The sequence below is a fragment of the Ambystoma mexicanum genome, chromosome 4p, assembly GCF_040938575.1.
Source record: "Ambystoma mexicanum isolate Mex_15411 chromosome 4p, UKY_AmexF1_1, whole genome shotgun sequence".
Lineage (NCBI taxonomy): Eukaryota > Metazoa > Chordata > Amphibia > Caudata > Ambystomatidae > Ambystoma > Ambystoma mexicanum.
Window position 1 is genome coordinate 667485848 of NC_090927.1, and position 22021 is coordinate 667507868.

Genomic DNA, 22021 nt, shown 5'->3' on the forward strand with positions numbered 1-22021 from the left:
CAGAGAAAACGTTTGGTAGTAGCACCATGAAAACAGTGGAGCTATTTAATTATGTAGTGTACTGGATGAATGGAGTGATTAGTTATTACATTTCTTCCAGAGGATTACTACCTTTTTGTTGGTATATTGGGGTATTATTCAGCATCATAACCTTTGAAGGATTTCCATCTGTCAAAGGTGTAAAAGCCCTAGTATGTTATTTTTATTAAATTATTAAATTATTATAATTATTATAATTATTAAATTAAATTAATTCCAACCAGACCCCCTTCCATTAAACTCCATGGCAAAGTTATAATGTTCTCCTGTGCCCTTCTGTATCAATATCCTTATCTGCAGGGGCTGCTCTCCTGTGGCACCTGAGAAGGGTCAGAGATCCCAGGTTCCCTGTTGGATAGCCACTATGACAGCCAAGTCACTGCAGTGAAGAGTTTGCATTTAAGAATACACCTTTGTTCCAAAACCTACATACGTATGATAAAATACCCACCTGGTAGCATTATAATCTTGAAATATAAGCCATAGCTATTTAGGTATGGTGGTTGACATAGTTAACAACACATGTGATATTTAGCATACCAATGTCGTCCCTGTGAGCTCAGACAGATATGGGAGGCTGTGTGGATTTCAGATACCTGCCTTTCTGCATCTATTAACTTTCTGGGGGGAAGGTAACACCTCCCTCACCATGCCTGGGATATCCCAGCTGTAGGTACCCAGGGAGCGTACCTTCAAAGAGCAAATTCCATAACAAAGGCCTGCCTCACACTAGTGCTGCACAACAGAGAGCCCAATAAGCTGCAGGCTGGGAAAGGGGTGGAGTTAGGACAGTGAGGAAAGCACCAGCGGATTTGAGGAAGGGTTCCTCCATCTTACATTTCTTTGGGCTTCCTGTACGCTCCATTTCCTATGAAACAAGACACTCTGGGTAATACATGCAAAGGCAAGGGGCACTTGTTATAAGGACAGGTGTTGGACCCCTTAAAGCAGGCTTGTTTTCCTCCAATCCCATGTATCATTTTGCCTATAAAAGAGGGGGGTTCCCACCCCTATTTCGATTCACTGAAAAAATGAAGGAGGGCGAGGCGCGCACTCCAGGTCCTGGTCAATTAAACCTGTTGCAAAAATATATATCTGGGTTAAATCCCAAAATGAACAAGTATTCACCAGGGTTAAATGCCATCTGCTGCAAATCCCAAAGATGAATAAGTATTAACAGGGTTAGATCCCTTCTGCTGCAATTCAGTTGCTCAGTATTAACAGGGTTAGATCCCATAAAACTCCCCCAAGCTTGGGAAGGACTTGTGCTTTTGGAGGGGTGTCGGTCCCTGGTCACCTGAACTGAAAAAACGTTTTCACTACAGCTACCAGAATCCTTTGAGTCTAATCAGTAACACCTGTTAAAGAAACACAGCCTTCCTGATGATTATTTGAGATAAGAAAGCGCTTGGAGGAGAACAACTACAGAAAACAGAACTGCAGCTGATGGTATCTAACCCTGTTAATACTGAGCAACTGAATTGGAGCAGATGGGATTTAGCCCTGGTGAATACTTGTCCATTTTGGGATTTAACCCATGTATTTATATTTTTTGCAACAGGTTTAATTGACCAGGACCTGGAGCGCGCGCCTCGCCCTCCTTCATTTTTTCACTATTTCGATTCACCTTTGGACCTTGAAGGACTTCATGGACATTTGAACCTTTTTGGGGGGGTTCATCATTACAAAGCACTCAGCCATTGAGGCAAAAAGGAGTGCGGCAAAGCAGCTACAAGCTCTGCTCCCAACCCGCTGCCAGGCCATAGTTGGGCTGAACTGGTCCTGAAGCAAGACCTGCCTCACTGACAACTACACAGGTACCAAGGACGTCACTGGAGGTGAAGGACTCCTCTGGGTGTTAGCCAGCCTCCCTGGGATAGGAGAACTAGAACAAGGATTCATCTTGTTCCTGAGCCCTGGGCTTTGACTCACAGCATCCCCGGAGCCAGAACAGCCAGAATCCCTGTTGTTCATCGCCTCAAACTGATCGAACCATATTCAAACCATGCCACTGCATTTGAACCAGCAAGACCCGCTGGTGCTGCCTGTGGCACTCATTCAAACTTCGAACCACTGCTGCTTAAATCATTGAACCGTCTCAATGCCACATTGCCCCAGCAGGGCCTCATCACGTGTCGGGCTCACCCACCAGCGCACCATGTTGACGACTTTGAACTGCCACATAGAATGGCTAGGACTCAAAATGCTGAACTAACTCGTTGACTTGAACCAGTGGTACTCATCATTTCGAACCTTGCTCAATTGTTGAACCACACTTGGAGATCCATTGGACCTGCATTGCTCAACGCCGCCTCGAACCAAAATCGAGCACCCGCTCCGAACCATCTCGCTGCCTGAGATCAACACAACTTTCCGACTTGTTACCTGGTCCAACCCGCAAGCACAACAGCTCAAGTCCTGGTTCGACATTGTTCACCTGCCTAACATTGGAATCAGGTTCAAGTGACCCTGCCTCACTGGTTCAACATTTTGGGGCCCTACAGACTGGTTAAATGCTTTTTGAACCATTTTCCTTCTGGACATATCCTTTTGAAACCATTGTTGCACTTCTTTACTTTACTTTAAAACATTTGTAGTGCACACACCATGGACCCATGGGCATCAGGGCGCAGACAAAACATTAAAACGGACATAAAGAAACCGACAGTAAGGGAGAGTACTGAATCATAACTACCCAGAATAAATCAGGCAAACATCCACATTTAAAAACATTTCTTAAAAGGCTCTGTGGTTATCTGACATCTGAGATCTAGGGGAAGCTTGTTCTAAACTTTTGGAGCTGCAATGAAAAAAGATCCACTTTTGACCTTTTTGATCCTGCATCTGGGAAGCATCAGATAGTTCTAGCTGCTAGATCTAAGAGATCTGCTGTTCACTTTACTGGAAATGAGGTCTTGCGGGTACGATGGCATTAGGCCCTGTCTACATTTGTTGGTGATGACAAGAAGACGGAAAAGAGCGCGTGCCTCCACAGGAAGCCAATGCAAAGCTTGTCTGGCAGCCGATATGTGGTCGCAACGAGATCCTGACAGCACCATTTTGAACGAGCTGTAGTCTGTTAGGATCAGCTTTGCTAAGCCCAGCCAAAAGGCTAGTGCAATAATCCATTTTTGACCCGATAATTGCTCTAGCAATTATTTCGGCATTGGCCTGTGAGATAAAAGGTCTGAGATGAGCCAAGAGCTTAATATAATAGGCTGCCGCTGATGCAAGGCTCCCAACATGCATTTTCATATTAAGCTGCTAGTCGAAAACCACACCCAAGTATTTTGACTTTCTTTTGGGGGTTATCTTTACCTCTCCAAGTTGAAAACTATTGCAGGATGGGCCAAGCTTGGCCAGCATCGATTCAGTGCCCACAATCAGCAGCTCTGTTTTATCCCTATTCAGTGCTAAGTTGTCCCACACCATCTAATTCTCAACTGTAGTATGGGTTCTATTCAGTTCCTCTTCATACTGAGGGTGAGAGCCTACACCTGGGACGACACACTGTGTGTCGTCCTCGTAGTTGGTAAATCCCACCCCCTCCTGTTGCAAAAGGGCAAAGAAGGGTGCCATAAAGATGTTATATAAGCAGGGAGATATACAAGTACCCTGCGGTACACCAGAATTAACCGTAACCGCTTTAGCCTCTGCCTCCTCATGAAAAACTCAACTTTCTCTATTGTCATGAAATGAGCTTATCCAGTGAACCGCTACTGGTGGAAAAGTGGCTACTTCTTCCAGTCTGTCGACCAAGATTGAATGGTCGACCAAGTCGAACGCGGCCGACAGGTCTAATAACATTAACACGGAGGATAAACCCTTGTCAACACGTTGCAAAAGCCTTAATTTCAACTACAGAAGTGCGGTCTCAGTTCCAAAACCTTGTCTAAAACCTGATTGGCGGCAATTAAAAATAGGATGATTATTCAGATGTTGAGAAATCTGGCCATAGGCGATACAATCCACAATTTTCAGCACAAACAGTGGGCCTCATTACCCAGGCGTTAAGGGGTTAACGGCGCGTAAAAGGTTGCGACACTGTTAACCCCTTAACGCCTTACTACGAGGTCCCTTTGCGGGTCCCGACCTTAACGGCTGGTCTCTACCAGCCGTTAAGGTCGGGACCCACAAAGGGACCTTGAAGGTAATTACGGTACTGCAGTACCGTAATTACCGCCTTCCCCATTCCCATTGAGCCCTATGGGGCAAAAATGGGAATGGGGAAGGGCCAATGGTAAATGGGGAATTACCGCCCCGCCAACCTTGGAATGTGGCGGTAATTCCCCATTTACCATTGCAGAATCGGTAAAATACCGGCGGCACCCATGGCGCAACTAGCGCCATGGTTACCGCCTGGGTCGTAATGACCCCCAGTGTATTCATTATGGGCCTATAATTGAGCGGCACCTCAATTGCTAAACCAGGTTTTTTTAGGATGGGGTGACCCAGGCCTTTTTAAGGTCAGCTGGTACATGGTCCTCTGTGAGAGAGGAGTTAACAAACTTGCAGATGGCATCCAGTAAAATTGGCGGCAAGCTTTAATTATCATAGATGAACAGGGGTCTTGCCTGTTTGCTCCCTGACAAATTATGCAGAGTGTTTATACAGAGGTTGTTTTTAACTATGTGTACTATGTCATTATCTGAAATCGCTTTTGTAAAGGTTTGAACTAACCAAAAACAATAAAAATAATAAAAGTGTACATTGTTATAGAAACTTTCTTGGATATTCTTTTATTTTGGAACCCATGTACAATTGATGTTTGAGTTGCTACAGTCTCACATTCACACCTCGTCTTAGAGTGTAGCCTTCCCTAGGCCCATGTTACCACAAAAGCAGGGCCTGTTTTACATTTATGATTGGGATCACTGTTGGTTTGTCGAAGTGTGGGCCTGAGTAGATGGTTCTGCCACTACTCGTCCGTGTACTCCTGCAGAGCAAAGGTCATGTCACGTAACCACACTTGTGTGTAGATATATTTCATAATGGGGTACCAGTATTGCGCCGCTTATATTTGCTGGTTTGAGTGCAGTGTCATTATTCCTTTTGAGGGCCTTAATTCATGCTCGAGATACATTTAGTTGTCTCTCCACTGCCCCAGTGGCTAAAGAATAAAGTACAAATGTGCACCTGCTACATTTGCTCAACTAAGGTAATTGGAAATATGGAAAGGCTTTGTTATCAAGTCATACATGAGTATGAAGTGGAACATACTAACCAATGAATGTGTTCCCTGTACACACACATGATGCATATTTGGATAGTATAGAAATGCAAAGCAGATCTGTAGGGTGATTCATGCCATAATCCCATCAAGTCCCCTCACCACACCTGCCACCCCAACATTTATCCTCACTCTAGGTATGTCACATCCATGCTCCCCTCCCCTTTAAAAGTACTTTTCAACTTGTTTTCTTTCAGAATGCAAGCATGTGAATCATCAGATAAACCGTGCAAGCTGCCTTGAAGCTTTGGTGTAGATCTTATTTAAACTCACAAAGCAGTTTATGTGTTTATTTGAGTAAGGACTCGAAATATGTTCGTGATGGGTACATGTAAAGTGCTTGACATTTCTTCTCCAGCATTCCTGTATAGTGCTCCAGTAATATTCCCTCAATGTTCCATGTCCTCCATTGTTGCAGAAAGGCTGTCTGAGTTGATATCCCAGCTCAAAACCCCAGCTGCACTCCTCGCTGCCCAAGGAAAGCCTGGACCACCGGGAAAGGATGGACTGCCAGGGCCACCAGGAGATCGAGGACCTAATGGTAAGACTCATAACATTATACACCAACTCAACATGCACTTTACTGTGATTTTCTGCAGCTGTACGTTATTGAAGCAGAGTGTGATTCGGTTGTGCTGCTCAAGTATTAATACATTAAACCAAACGTTCTGGACTTGTTCTGGATGCTATTAACCAAGATTACATGTGTGACCTAAAACTAATCACCCGCGCTGCACTGACAGAAGAAGGTAATATGCCGTTATGGCAATTTAGTATGCAGCACTGTTCTGTGTTTAAATGTGATGCCCTGATGTTATGGCGACCAGCAATGGCTCCTTCACACATTTAGCATCACTCACAAAGCAATGCCTTATAAGGGCGCATTGAAAGACATCTGCTGCATGTATGATGGAGGGTCTTACAGATGATGCTTGGTTCTCCATATGAAAGTGGTAATTGTATAGTGGGCGGACAGTGTTGAAAGCTTCACGTGGGACGTGCAGGTAATAGTTGTGAATACTGCGGCTACTTCACTACTATGTGCTGCACTGTGCATTGCCCATCCCATCATTATAACAAGGATGGGGTAGCATCGCAAGACACTGAGGTTGTACATCAATCCCCGTGGTTACAGCAGTTGTCAAAGCCAATTGAATCTGAGTTCATAACTTTTGCACCTTTTCTATGATGCAAATGTAACCCTACTCTGTCCCTCACCATGTCACCATGTCACTGTATGTTCCCTCATTGAAGATTCATGTTGATCTCTTTGGCAATTTACCAAGATTTGGATGATTACGTTGCTTTTTAAACTGCATAGTCCTGTTTTACTAGTGAATGTATAGCTACTGGCATTACTCTGACAGATCTGATACAGGAGTCAAAGTTAAAAAAGCTACTGCGTCCATCTCACAAAATTCCAGACTGGTTCAATCATCCCTTGACGTATTCATAATGGCATAGGCTACTGCGACCACTCATTGTATAGGTAAAAGAGTCCTCGATGAGCAGGGTACTCTACCAATATAAAAGCAGTGAAAGACATCCAACCCGCCACCTTCGTCTGCATGCATAGGCATCCAGAAGGCAGGACCACACCCTACTCCATCGAGAAGGATCTCCTACGGATGTCGTGTATCATGATATTGTGGTGAGGTCAACCCTACATCATGCATTGATCCCGATTTAGCAATGCTGTACCATCAAAAATCTCATTCAGATATGTTGAGACATTAGTCGTGCAACTCTTGCCATTGGGCAAACAGCGCAACACATCAATCATGAGACTTAAAAAAGAAAATCAGACTGACAGCAGAAACAATGGTCGTGCACTGAGCCCCCCACACCCACCACCCTTCTTATTTAAAACATTTGAACTGATATTTATGTAGCTTCCTTCCTGGGGCACCTGTGACCAATCTAATGCACAGGAGGGCGGAGACACTGGCATCATCACTCTGATCCAACCTGAACTCGATACAAAGAAAGGGTGAATGAGAGCACATCCATCCCTGTGCCACTGTCTCCCAAGAAATGCAGCAGCTAAGCGGTCCTCAGATTTATTGCCGCCATCCAACCAGCTCCACTAATGCCCACTCCTACCCCCTCTGCTCCAAGCAATAGCATCTATGTTTTTATTTTTACTCAGCGCTTTCCACCTCTCGCCCCATCCCTTGCACTTGCCACTCTCCCTCCCCCCTGCACTTGCGCGTTCTCAATGTCACTGGGCCTGGTAAGATTGTTGTTTTTGTTCTCCCTTGCTCCCCTCCCTTGCCTTGTCACGCTCTGAGACACTTGTGTACGAGCCCGATACAAATAAAATATCAATAGCAACATCAATACTATGCCACAATTTATTTGGGGCACTGCACTTTTTTTGCACCAATGTAGTCCCCATTGCACAAACGCATTCAGGCAATACGTATTTCCAGTGGTGTATAATAACTGCACTGAAGTGCTGCATAGTTTCTTTCGTACAGCCCCGCTCTACTTCACGGGCCTTATTATTGATTGTCATTTCCTAAAGTGATTACTAAACAAATCAGAGGCTGAGCTAACACGTGTTGTATTGCAGCTGTAGATTTCTCTGTCCATAAAGGTAGTTCTCAATTATTATCTTTTGTTAGTTTGGGCTGCTCTGGGATCAGAGTAAGCCGGTCTGGAGAAGAGAAAGAAAGCAAGTGAAGACAGCGGAGTCTAGCGCTTACGAAGAAGAAATGTTATGATCCCAGATAGGAGAGGATGGAAGGAGCCCCGAAGGTGGAGGAAGCGAGAAGGAAGTAAACGACGGCGAAGTTGCATGGATGTAATTGAATGCGATCTGTGGAGATCAGCTGCTATGCTTTGTATTCAAAGACTCCCAGTCATATTCTGTTAGTGTATGCCGCTCTTAAATTGCTCAATGAGAATGTGTGCCGCTAGTCTAAAACGCGCTTGGTCTAGCGAAGGCTTGTGATGATTCTGTTTAAGTTGGGCATCTAAAGATTGATGGCGAGTTGCAGTGTTGCCCAAAAATGAAGGCTATTTCATGCATTTGGTTGGCGAGTTCGGGAGATCTGCAACTGTTGTCTACACATATTTTGGACTAGAGTCCCCATCAGGCCTGGCCAGCAAAGTCATGGTGAGGGATCATAGGAATTGTAGTCCAGAACCCGCCTCGCGGCGCAGGTTACAGGCTCCTGCCTTAGTTGAAGTGCATTTGAGACTCATATTCACAGCTTTCCTGCATACAGTCCTGAGCCTTGATCCCAGTAGGTATATTTGAACAATTGAATCTTTCCTATTGGTGGTATCCCCCAGCGCTTGTAATATTGATAATGTGCAGTGCGTTTGCTGCAGATGATGGAATGGGCAAAGGATTGCTCTGTTGGCTTGCATGAGGAGAAAACCATGCCGTGCCACTTAGGATCTATGCTTCCATGTTGGCAAGAAACCTTTAGGAACACTGGAAACCAAGATGTGGCAAGCCCATAGAATAGTAAACCACAACATAGGGGGGGGGGGTTATGTTGCACAAATCAGTAAATAATGTGGTAGAGTCAGGTTGCATAAAACTGAATTTTTTGGTTCATTTCTCAACTTAAAGTAGTGAGATCTGAAGGTGAGCCTCCATGTGAGAAACTCCTTCACTGTGTGAGTCACAAGGTTCCACATTGCCTCCCACTTCTCTCATGCATGCTGGGCGTGAATAGCGTAGAGCGTAAGTGAACAGAGGCGAAATAGCCATTAGGGTTGGAAGCGTGTCCTTCAGCAGTACCACATCACGTGATGCATCTCTTTTACACACACTCCGCCACAGACAATATGAATTTAGCCATCAGCATGACCAAACATTTCACCGGACGATTGCAAAGAGCCATCGGCTAATGGCTAGGGATGATGAGAGTTGTAGTCAAAAACATCTGAAGAGCCAAATGTTGCAGACTCCTTTAAGAATTAACATAACACATGCCAGGAATCCTCAGTTAAATAGAGTAATTTAAGGAATCTGAATAAAATCTCAAATGTAATGCATTCACTCTCTTATCAGCCTTCTTAGTTTCTCAGACCTAGACATGTTCAGTCCATTCTAACCAGTAAACAAATCCAAGATCCCGGCTGATCTTTGTACATTACTGTCGCAAGGTCATACTTGTGAGTGGGCAGAGTACATCATAGCATGGATCATACAACTGCTGCTCCCCGTTGGCTACATGTGTTTTACGATAAAACTATATTTGCTGTAAAAGTGGCTTAGGCAACAAATAATGTAGAAAATGTCAAGCCTGAAATAGTTTGTATTGAGCCTAATATAATGATTGGGTCTCTACCAGGTAAAGACCATACACTTTTTAGAAACTCTACAGCAGTTAGGACCTTAATAGCTGAAGAACATGCAATAGTTATAAATCCTTATGAAAGTACAAGGCTATAAAAGAATAGTCTACTCTACAATAGTTGAATGCTTCATAAAAGTTGGAGTCCCTATAGTAGATCCTACATCATTGTGGAATGCGGTGTACTGTACAACATTCATTAATGTATACATGGGGGTATGACATCTGAGGTTCAGGGATGTATGACGGATGCTCAGGGATTGTCTTTTGACACTGGGACACTCAGTTGGCCGGTGTCTTGAGGCCTGGCTGCAATGGATCTGACCATCAGCAGCAGCCAGTGTGAGCTTTCTTTTTGGACTCTTGGTAAGGCAAGCAGGCCACTGAGGTGCACCAACATTTGTGCCAACCGGCCAGCGAGGATTGAGACTTGGCCAAACGCTTTAAGGAAATGGGGAGATGGGAAATCCCAAATATGCCAGGATGGAATAAATGTCCTTTGAGTCCGTTCAGACGACCCTTATAATTCGCCTCCTTATTGGCCCCTCCCCGGACCATGATCAGATCTGCAAGGTTTCAAAAGATCCACTTTGAAGTACTTTTTTAAAGGTCGACGCAATAATTACATTCGGGCTTACCCTTCTGCCTAATTCATAGGCCATCTGTAATGTCAATCACATTTGACAGGCCTTAGAGTGGCTGGCAGAGCGGAAGCAAATTAAAACATAGCTCCCTATTTAGATGAGCAATTCAGAATTAGTCTTGAATGAGATGTTCAAATAAATCGGGTCATGGTAATTTATTGCCCACAACCATTTTTCAGAGAAGTGAACATAAACAGTTGCAATTGAGATGAGAACCGTAAATATACATGTTTGTTTTCTAATAAGAAAATATAATGTGGATAATTGGATACTTTTCGTATTGTTGTATATGGTTATCTTTAACCTTTTACAAGAAGGTCAATAAGTTTCTGAATCTTTCGTATTCTAAAATTAACATCATTTAAAACTTAATAAAATCATACATACATTCCACTTTAAATAATACAGATTTTCCCACCCAAAACAGAAGAAAGCAAAACCATAGCAACACATAATCTCCTTATAGTGGACATAGGGTAAGCAATCGCAGTGTTCTTGTGCTGAGTTCTTGAATATTTCTTGATAGTAGATCCAACTATCTAACGTAGAGATAAATGATTTTATGAGCATATTCCTGATTCCCAGGCTAGAACTCGATTTTACAGCTCTCTAACATCTGTATCACTGCAAGTGTCATTTCTTGTGATTGCCCACTAATCAATCTTTCCCACAAACATTCTTGCGTATAGTATAATGCAGATGGTGTGAATTTATTAATGAAGTGTCGCCTGGCTTCTGCTGTGCCTTCACAAACCAACAATAAATGTTTGGTGGATTGCCATTCTGGATTTTCACAGATCTTGCACAGCTTTGTTGCGAGGTCACCCATTCCTCTTTTTGCCAGAACTTCTCCTGTTTTGGTAACATTCAATCTTAACCTTAGGAATGTGTTCCTAATTCTCCAATCAGGGAACCCAGTTTCTGATCTATGAACTGGCCGGGATTCGGATTTGTACCTACTCTTATTTTCTCAATAATTTGTATCCAATCCATTTCATCCAATTTCTTTTTTGCTTTTGTCGGATCGTCTGATGGGAATTTACCATCTATATCGGCATTCGACAATAGCTTTCCTACAAGCAAATTTAGATTATCCAATATAGTCGATTTACCTAATTCCATATGGACTTTTTTACGGCTAAATATAATGAGTCTTCCTGAGCAGTGATGATCTTTTGCCGGAGTGATATCAACTTCCACCCTGCTTGAGATGTCAGGGATCTAAGGCCTAGTTCGAACCTAAGGCTTTCCATCGATAGACTCAATGGCAGCACTAGTGCACGCTTCCATAAGAGGCCTTCCCATTTTTGCCACTGTGTGTTCCACAGCTGGGCTTTTGCCTCCAGACCATACAGTTGGATGGGCACCACTTTCGCTTAATAGAATTTTAATACTGGTATCATGGAAAATCGTCCATATTTCCCAAGTATCTTTTTCATCTGGGCCGCCAGGGGTTTTAGCTTCAAAGCAATCTCATGCTCCATTTCATTCACTGCTGGGTTAGCGTATATTTTGTAGCCGAGATAAACCAGTTCTTCTACTCTCATCATTCTTTCTCCCCCCATTGACCAATGGTGAGGGGTCACATGTTTATTTTTCTGTCTGTATACCAATATTTTTGATTTTGTAGGATTGAGTGAGAGCCCATTATTATTGGCATATTGATAGAGTCCATTTAGCAAACGTTGCAGGCCCATTGCCGTTCTGTCCAAAATCACAACATTGTCTGCATACATTATGCTAGAAATGCAGATTAGCATTTTTGGAAACACCCTGCAGAGTAAGGACTTTGAAATATATCCCCTAGGGTTCTGGGGACGAGACTTGGGGGGAGAGGGGGGCCCTAAGAAAAAAAGACACACATTGTGAATGTCAAGAGATTGTATATTGAGCTCACACATACAGAGGTCAAATACCTTTTTGTATTATTCTGCTCCACTAATCTCGGGTTTGCAGTTGAAATGGAAGTGACTTTAAAAAGAAAATGTGAGAGTATGAGAAAGCGGCACAAAATGTAGGGTTCTTCTGCATCATTCATCTCTCCGCATCAGCCAACGTTGCCCTGGGCCACCATGTTTGTAAATGAAAGTCCTTTCCTAACCTTGCAGCTGTACATATTCCACCGAAATCTGCCCTCTGTCTTAAAAGTGTTTCCCATTTTAAGAGGATATGCCGCCACTGTTCACCAGTGTAGATCTGCAACACGCAGACACTGTGCACATCGATCCACAAGTGCTCCTTTCCACCCGTCATCCATCACCAAGTTCATATACTATACATGATGTGCCAGATCCAGTGATCTGGCACATCACGTGGGATCCAGTAATCATGGCACATTGAAACTCAGTGATGAGCTGCAGCGAGGATCCTGTACCACATCTTCCCCCCTTAGTGTTTGTGATAACCATAAACATTCAAGGAATTTGGATTGCATTGTAGCTAGCTTCATGGCTAGGGGCCTGACCACACCAGGTGTAGAAACAACCACATTGGGGGTGCCCCAAATATGTATCAGACATTTCTTTTAAGTATCATTCGTTTGACCGAGTCCCGCTTGCCATGTCTCTGCTGCTTTCTAGGTTAGGCTTGCGCATGCGTTCTCTTGAGTAATTATTACGTGTGTCATACATTTTGCATTGGTTTGTGTTGCAAAATCTATGAAACTTGGCTGGCCGTGTGCAGTATGTGACTTGAACTTTCAGCTGTGAATGAAGTCCTGCAATGTATTTGGGGTTCTGCCCCAAGCAGGTCTATATGCAAGGAACTCTTGCTGTAAACCCCACAGAATGTGAATTCCCCACTCAAAAAGGGTTTCAGGACAAATTGCAATGCCACTGTGATTTATGTGTTCTCATTTTTCAGACACTGCCCAGTTGAGTCATTTTTAATGGTACTTACATTTACAACACAGGAAACATCATTACCTCCCAAATACAAGATGTGGTTTACTAAAAGCCAACATCCTAATGTCCATGTCCTCTGCACAATATTCCACATCACTTGCAATGTGCAAAATGTCCTTGCTTCGTTCAAGGAATACATGTATTCCATCCAACATAGATTGCATCAAGAGTGCCAGCACATTTGCCTTCATCAAATATTTATTTATTTTCCTTCATGTTATGTTATACTTTTATGGAGCACTCCCGCTGCCAGTCGACTGATTCAGGGTGCTTTCAATTCGGGGTGCTTTCAGGAAGGGGCTGCAAAGGAGGTGTAGATGTTGCAACGTGAGCCAGGGAAATAGGTGGGATCCACCCCTTACCGCTGTCGGAAGAGGCGGGGGTTCAGACCTTTGCGGAACTTGCCAAAGAAAACCTGCAGGTGAAGGGATATGCGGAGGGAGTTGCAACAGGGATAGCCTTGATAACGTGCTGCCCCTGGACTGGGGCCCATTCACTTGCCGCTGTCCTTATTATCCCTGACAGTGGCCCCCACCAAAAGCCACCCATCCTAATACTTCTTCCACACAGCCTTACCTACCTACTAGCAGGATAGTTATACTTTTACAATGCCAGTTCTAGTGGGTAGGCTATCTCAGTCTTGCTCAAGCTCAGTATAGTTGCAATGTTCTTGCATTGCCTTCTCTGAGCTAGCACTCTTTGTGGAAAACGCCACACCTTTTGATCAATTGATGCAATAATCATAAACATTCAGTGAACCCTTTGTAGCCCCAATACATATGTCACTGCAATAGCATTGGTGCTTTCTAATGGCTTGAAGTGATAGTCAACCCAGTGTCCAGTAGGCGCCCAACAACATAACGGAAGGTGTGTGGGACAGCACCCTTTGTGTAACCTGCTGTCTTTTGGTGGCTCCAAAGTTCAGATGTGTCTGCAGAAGCATTGACCATCGCAATTGCTTTGCACTGCACATCCAACACCGGGCACATCTGTTTCATCGAGTTTGCCGATAGTTACATCCAGCCACCTCGTTGGTTTCCCCTGGAAGCAATATATTTTGCATATCTGTTTCTGATGCCTAAATCATTATAGATGCAAACTGTGCAACATTACCTAAATAATCACCGGATAGTATTCTAAACTGTCAGTGGTTTCTTACTTCGCAAATCTATATGATGTTTAATTCAAGATGCCAGGGTGACAATTTTCAAAGCCATCATTATTCTGTTGATCATGTACAAGTTAATGTCAGTGCTCTCGGTCCCTCTGCTCCCTCTTTGCTCAGCATTTACTTAGAAATGCCTGCCATTTTCTCTAATTGTTTTTAGGATTTTGTTGACCACTTATGCCATTTGTTTATTATTGTAGAGAGCAAATACCTCTATCTGTCTTTAAAGAATGAATTCCTTGAACATTTCACAACAGTGACATTGACCAGGAACAGAAGATTCTGTGAAGAGGTTAATAAACAGAATTTAGAGTCAGAATTGAGGAACACCGACACCCAGGTCAGGTTCTTGACATACTGTGACAGCCCAGTGAAAGGTCGTCTAACCTGGTTTCATAGTTGCCTACCTGTATATAGATGACACTTTACAAAGTGCGTCTTGTTCAAAGCTGTTCATGGAAAGAAAACAGTAAAGTCTTACAGTGCCGTTTTACTTATCCATTTCCAAGGCAATGCATGTGAAGTGGAGCCGAGTTCTCAAGTTTACAATTTCCACAGAATCACGTCTCTTCACTCTTTCTTAGCAGGCTAAGATTAACTGTTTAACCTCTCAATCACCCTACATATAAGCATACACTTTGAAGTGCAAAACTGTAACTCAACTTGAAATAAAACAAGTATACCTCGTGCTACATTTAAATGGAAGTTAAACTTTTCTATATTTTGAAAAGCATTTACATTCTTACAGACATGTTCATGTATCTTTGTACTCTTTAATGTGTGTTATTTATTTGTTTTATACACAGAAGTGTTGCTTGTGAAATACTTTGTTCAAATATTCCCTTTCTATTTTAATGGTTCAATTCACTTTATTTTATAAAAATGCAATGAACTCCATATATGTATGCTGCTAATATCCACATCTGAACTACTAACCTTCCTTTATTGCGTTTTTATTATCTATTTTAGCTTTTTCATTGATAAAATACTTTTGCAGAACTGTTGATAATACTATGTATAATGTTTCTCATTAAAAAGATTCACTAAAAAAGTTCTTGTCCCTGTTTGATTTATAATGATGATGTATGTGAGTGAGGAACACCTGAATATCACACTATTGAGCTGAGGGTTTCTGCGGGCTTTCCTCACTGCTTGTGCTTGTGAATGTTCATGTAACTTTTAGTGCAGGGGTGAGCAACCTGTGACCATTGGGATGTTTTGACCGCCAACTCTAGCCTTTCTAATCCATGGTGAGGGATCCTGGGAGGAAAAAGCCAAAACATGTGGGGAGCCACAGGTTGCCTAACCTTCTTTAATTGATCAGATATCAGTGAGGAAAGTTGAGCATTCCCCTGTGGACACATTTGGATGGCAGTGCTAAGGTGTTCATTGTGATGTCCATTATTAATATTGCAGAAGCACCATTTCCTAATTGCTAATGCAACTCTTAACCACCGTCGTTTCTGATGACAACGTACATTACATTTTGTGTGTATGTTTTACGGTGGACAATCTTTCCTCTGGGTCAGTTCCATTTGAGCAAATTGTCTCCGCAAATGTCATTACTGAACCTGCCCCCTTCGATTCGATTTCTGAGAAGGCATATGTATCTTTTGTACCCAAGCTTGTGTGATCTGATGATGTGCAATACAGGTTGTTAAGCACAAATCTATGTACGCGTTTATATCCAACTGCACTGGTTTGCGGACGATCAGACTGGCTAAACCATCTTATTTATTGGGACGTTCACAGTATTTTGCAATGTGGAGTCTCCCTTGAAATTGGGCAAATCAATTAATCTGATTGTAGAGCTTATATTTGAACTGTCATAAAAATAAATCTGAATGAATGCAAGATAATGGCAAAATGCATCCGCTGATGAACTCTGGAAAGATATCAAAAGAGCACTGGATGATTTCCACAAAAATAGCAGCATAACACGAGAGAGGGCGGCGCACACTGAGACATACATCTAAACTAAAGAGTGTGCATTGAGACATCCGGGGAATGAGTCACGTGAGTTCATTGAAATCACCAAGCCTTCCTCTGCTAGATTCGTCTGATCTATATAGACAGCATTGTAATTCCTAGTCTCCCTGCACGCATTGTTCCAACTTACTGTAATTGTGATCTATGCACAGAACTATTCTTTCGACTAAACTAAAGCAACCAGTGAACTCATTTTCTATTCTAAATCATGTTAATGAATGCTTAAGAAAGGTCTTGGGCGTTTTGGGCCAGAGTTCATGGTCGAAGCGAGAATACTGATGACAACAATCAGGGAAGTTCATGTTTGGCAGCTGTTCACATATTTCAGAAGAAACGTTTTGCTCCGAGGCAATGGAGATTCTCATCCTTAAAAGTCCTTACATTAAGTAACCTCAAAATCCTCCATTGCGGTTGGTTGCCGAATGGTCTTCATTTGAACGGACGAAGTTGATTCGATCTTAAAAGAGACGAGCCCTGTGGAAAATATAAAGTAAACACCACTTCCCTGATTGGATGAAATACAAGCTTTAGCTGTGGAGCGCCCCTGTGGATTGTACCCACTAGTTCAATGGAAATATTGTGCCAGAGCTTCGAATTAAGCATTATGGGTCAGCTCCAAAATGGGTGCATGGCAATTTGGAGAACTATCATGTGTGGCTCAACTTTCAATCAGCATATTACATTTTGGAAAGTAACTGGATTCAAATACCTTTTGCTGCCTCCGATTTGTGCTGTTGGATAGAATTGTAAACCAACTCAAAACTACAATTTCTTTGAGCTCAGAATTATAAGGACAGAATCTCGCCTACCATGATAGGATCTCTAAACTGCAGGTTTCATACACACACACACACACACACACACACACAAGTCACCAGTGAGCACTTACCTCACTGACCTATGATGCCAGGTGAAAAAGAAACCTTCAAAACCTGTACATTTAGCGGATTTCAACTAGATCTAGCAAATCGTCGGATAGCATATTCTCCCAGTGAAAACATCAGTAAAATGGAAAAATCCCAATTACTTCATAGAAAGCAATGTGGGCAACTTGGGGATCATTCTACAATCAGGTGGGAATTGATCCACACAATATCCACAATTAGACCCATAAGGAATCCTAAGGAAATGGGCTGGCAGCATGCCATGGCAAAATGAAGTTTTGACTACTGGTGACTGTGACAACTCCATCATAGTTTTGTACCTACATTTTTCTGATTTGCTCTGACAGCAGGCAGCATTCTCATCATATGGTGGTTTGTGACAGCCATTTTGGGTAGTTTAGGGTGGAATTCAGACAAACCCCCAGAACACTGTTATAGATGTTTTCATGTCCACTTTCCCTCTGCCCCATGGCATTGCAAGATAGCTCTGCATAGATAACATTTTCATTTTCCTGTCTCAATTGTTTTAGTAAACTACGGCTACTTTAAGACATGTGAGGCCAGATAACATTAACTGTTTTGATAGCAGGGGTTTAAATGTCTGCACCACAGTATTGTATGTTATGTTAATAGGCTTTTAAACTGTACCAGTCACCCTGATAGTGGTCTGACAGCGCCCAGGATTGTCCCGTTAAAGGCATATTGTGCCCCTATCAAGCGACAACCAGACCATGGTCTTAGGAGGAATAAAAGAAGGATAAAGGGAAAGTAAATCAGGGCATGGAAAGAAAATGAACAGAGAAATGAATGGGATGGGAGAAGGGGGGATGAGGGAGGTGCATGAGGTTTTAGAGGTACTTGTTTCATTTTTGGAAATGGACCACAAAGCATCCAGATCCAGAAAACCACAATGAAGCATTTTCAGAGAAGGCGGCTTCTAATATATTGAGTGTTACTAATAACGAGTCAGTGCATGATACTGCGTTGGACTCGTGGTGTGCTCAAGTGGGCCCTTCAAGTGTGGTGGCTGCATTTCCAGAAAACATTTTAATGCCACTTCCGGTAAACAGAAGGGTCACCTGGGAGTGCAAAGTGGCTGACAGAGGTTCAGAACTAAGAGCTGTCCATGTGAAGGTTAATGTGGGGGTACCCACAACGGCAACAGAGAAGGGAAGACAGGAAAATCAAGATCCCCCAAGAGCCATACTTGCTTGGCCACTTGGTGCGAGAGAATATTTAATGGTCGCGTAATACATTCTGTGGAAATTATATTGTGGATTTGTTGGGAGCAGACCATACATCCTGGACAAAACTAAAACACGAGAGTAGACCCTGAGCTTACTAAAGTGACTGTGTTTGGGGAACAGGGGGGGAGACAAAAGCTGTCAGCAATCTGGAATTGAGCACTTGTTCCCCGAATGCCATCAAAGTTGTGATGAAAAACCTAAGCAAGATGGTAGATATTCAGCCAGTTGGTGCATGGGCCAACATTCACTGAACGCAGGTTACTAAAGGTCCCCTTAAGATGATTCCAAAATAATACAAGACTTTGAATGGATGGAAAGAAACAGGTGGTTAGGAGAGAATCCAATATTCTTGTAAAATAACTGAAAACCAGAAAAGGGGTAGGGGGGGCTTTATGAGTAAAACAGGCTTATTCACAGATCAAGTTTAAAAGGAGGTACTGAATGCGCAAAGTGAAGGGCATTAGAAGTTAAACACTCTTGGTATGTATAGAGATGATTTATATAGTGTTAGAAAGTAATGGAGCACTGTACAGTAAAGGCAGTGGAACATAGTGGTTTGAAGGATTGTCCTGTTTGTCTATGGTCCTCATTTGTCGGTGGAGTGTTCCTTCAAGAGCAGGATCTCCAGATCTGTCCCAAGTCTCAGGAAGGAGATATGATGTTCCTTCTTGCACGTCTTTGATTCCAGGCTGCTGGTCTATTGGCTCATAGTGTTGCATTGACCTCCTGAGATGGAGATATTTTGAGCCACGTTTAACGGCATGTTGGACATTTGAGGTTTGTAGGTGATGTGGGCTGTCTTGAAGGTAACGTGAGCTTGAGGAAATGTGATTGAATGTCTTCATTCCTGCAATGAGGAATGCTGGGGCCTGGTGGACAGCTTTTAGGGGGCCAGATTAGGGACTGGAACACCAGCCAGAAGGGTGTTGCTACCACCCATGTGGGAGAGTACCAGGGGCTGCACAACATAACTGAAGTCTGAGGTGGGGATGGTGGGTTTGATTCGGCACAGGAGTGAGTGCTTGTATCAGGCTGTTTGCTTCTTCTTAGTAATGTGAGCTTTTAAGGAGAGGTCACACTCGATGGTGAAGATGAGCGACTTTGCAAAAGGAACTAGTTGGGGGAGAAACCATGAAGACCCATCTGTGACAGCCAGTTTTGAACTTGAGTGCTTTTGGTGACGACTCTGAGGGGGGTGAACACTGTTTAGTGGGGTTGAGTTTCATGTAGGTACTTGACATCAAGGCTTCAATGGTAGAGCTGCAGTATTTTGATTGGTGAATGTCGTTGAAGCAGGTAACCTTCAGTCATTGCTCTGGTAAAGCATAAGATTTTAATCTAATTGACCATGCAAAACTGTTGTAAGAGTGAAGCTAAGGGTGATGACCTGCCATATTGCAACGATCTATTTGGATAGGTGCAGGGCTCTGATAACCTCCACTCTCTTGTCGGTGTGAACAGAAACTGTTCTACAAAAAGGCAGTTACACGCGTTTATTCAAGGTGTCAGCCGAAGGGGGTCCCACCATGGTCCTAAAAATATAAAATTAGGTCCCATTGTAAGGGAAGGCACCAAAATAGAACTTTCCTTTTGGCAGAATTAAAGCTTTAACCCGAGCTTTACCGGTCACAGTGTAAAGCTTCCCGCCCAGCTTCGGAGCATATGCCTTTTCTACCAGAAAGGAAGAAAAAAGGCAGGGAAGGAAGGAACTGATGGAGTGAGGACAGGAGGGTGGGACTAAGGCGTGCAGAGTGGGAGGAGCTGGCGAGGATGGGAGGGAGGGACTAAGGTGTGTAAAGTGGGAGGAGCTGGCGAGGGCGGGAGGGAGGGACTAAAGCGTGCAGAGTGGGAGGAGCTGGCGAGGACGGGAGGGAGGGACTAAGGTGTGTAAAGTGGGAGGAGCTGGCGAGAGCGGGAGGGAGGGACTAAGGCGTGTAAAGTGGGAGGAGCTGGTGAGGACGGGAGGCAGGGACTAAGGCGTGCAGAGTGGGAGGAGCTGGCGAGGACGGGAGGGAGGGACTAAGGTGTGTAAAGTGGGAGGAGCTGGCGAGAGCGGGAGAGAGGGACTAAGGTGTTCAGAATGGGAGGAGGGGGCGCTGGCTGAAGGCCCTGGACTTAGTTCCTTTTGCAGGCTTTGGGTACCCACACTCGATAATCCTGTTTGGACAATGATACACTATTCCTACACTAACAGAAGAGTTCTTGATGTGCAAAATGAGCTCCACCTGAAAATCTCTGTAATGAGACGCTTTGTGATCCCCAATGATTGCTCATTTCGTAGAAGGATATTTGTGCTGAATATCGCCAGTACCTCTGCAATGTATGTGAATCGGCCCACTATGCCTGCAGAAATATATTCCTTAGGCTCGGGCTCTCCTCAAGGCGGTGTAATGCTTTCTGGAGGCAGTAAGACTGTCAGACTTACCTTCGAGATAGTCACACCCCAGGCCATCCATCCTAGTATCATTCCATCAGACCTTATAGAATCCTTTATTGTATTTCGATGAGAAGGATTATAAAAAGACACACATAGCTCGCTATACAATGACTGTCCGAGATATGTGCCAACACACAAGGGCAGTATTTTGCCACCATGGTCTGCTCCAATTGATCGGCCAACTCAGAGCCTTAAACACAATCACTGAACAGATACGTGACATCATTCCATTGCAGAACTACCTCGCAATTAACACACACAAGACACACACAGCAACATATAGACATCCATGTTGAGGGAGCTTCTTCAGCATGATTCAGCAATGCCTTTGATTAGGCAATTATGTTTCACCGTCATTTTGGTGATCCATGTAAGTGTCGTATTCGAATCCTCATCCACCACTTTTGCCAATTATGTCTTACACCACATAACAGCAATGGGGTGTGATGGCCATAACACCTGTGATAGGGACGGTTTGTCCAGTGAAGTATGGCTAGCATCTGTGAAGACTCGTCCCCCCTCTTGATCCTCTCTGGTTCAGACCCTTCAGGTTTGATGTGCTTTTGAGCTAAGTTCACACTCTGAAAGTATTAATACATGTATATGACATCTTCACGCGTCCACTGGTTCACAAATGGTATCATTGTGATGAATACAGCATTTCTCCTGCCAATACAGCATTTCGTGACCAAAAAATAAAGGTTCTATGTTTATGTCCAGTCAGCCATTTGATCGCTGCGTGGTCGACGAAATTTCCAAGTCTCCTTAAATCCTTTACCCGTGTATACTAGGACTGGTATCATTGACCAAACTAATGCCAGTCGTAGTATATTTGGGATAAATGGTGGATAGTGGGTTAAAAAAGTAAGAAAGCAGTAGGTTGACCATGTGGGGATCAAATTGTCAGTGGTGTATGGTCAGTATGCGGAAGACCGTTGCAAAGACCGTATTTTTCTCACATTTATGTGACATTATGCCAGTCTTGAAACATTCCAAAACAAGATGCTTACCAGCAGCTTATGAAGGTGGAGCTGCAGAGGCACACCCAAACTGACCTTGAGTTACTGTTACCTTAACTCCTGAGATTGATTTAATTGGACTTCTGTGTTGCTCCACAAGTGCTTTCACGCCTATGTCCATGCGTGCAGGAACTTTGCTATCTTC

At 43.4% G+C, this 22021-nt stretch overlaps 1 protein-coding gene across 3 annotated transcripts in view; it reads left to right on the plus strand.

Annotated features, from left to right (window-relative positions):
* Positions 1-22021, plus strand: part of COL19A1 (collagen type XIX alpha 1 chain) — a 2241461-nt gene that overhangs the window by 2186093 nt on the left and 33347 nt on the right. For 2 of the 3 annotated variants that reach the window (XM_069606203.1, XM_069606204.1), the window contains exon 51: positions 5688-5810. In XM_069606203.1, the coding sequence (XP_069462304.1) occupies positions 5688-5810 (123 nt within the window). Of the gene's footprint in view, positions 1-5687; positions 5811-7896; positions 15352-22021 lie in introns of those variants that run through there. The other variant, XM_069606205.1, reaches the window with a different exon arrangement.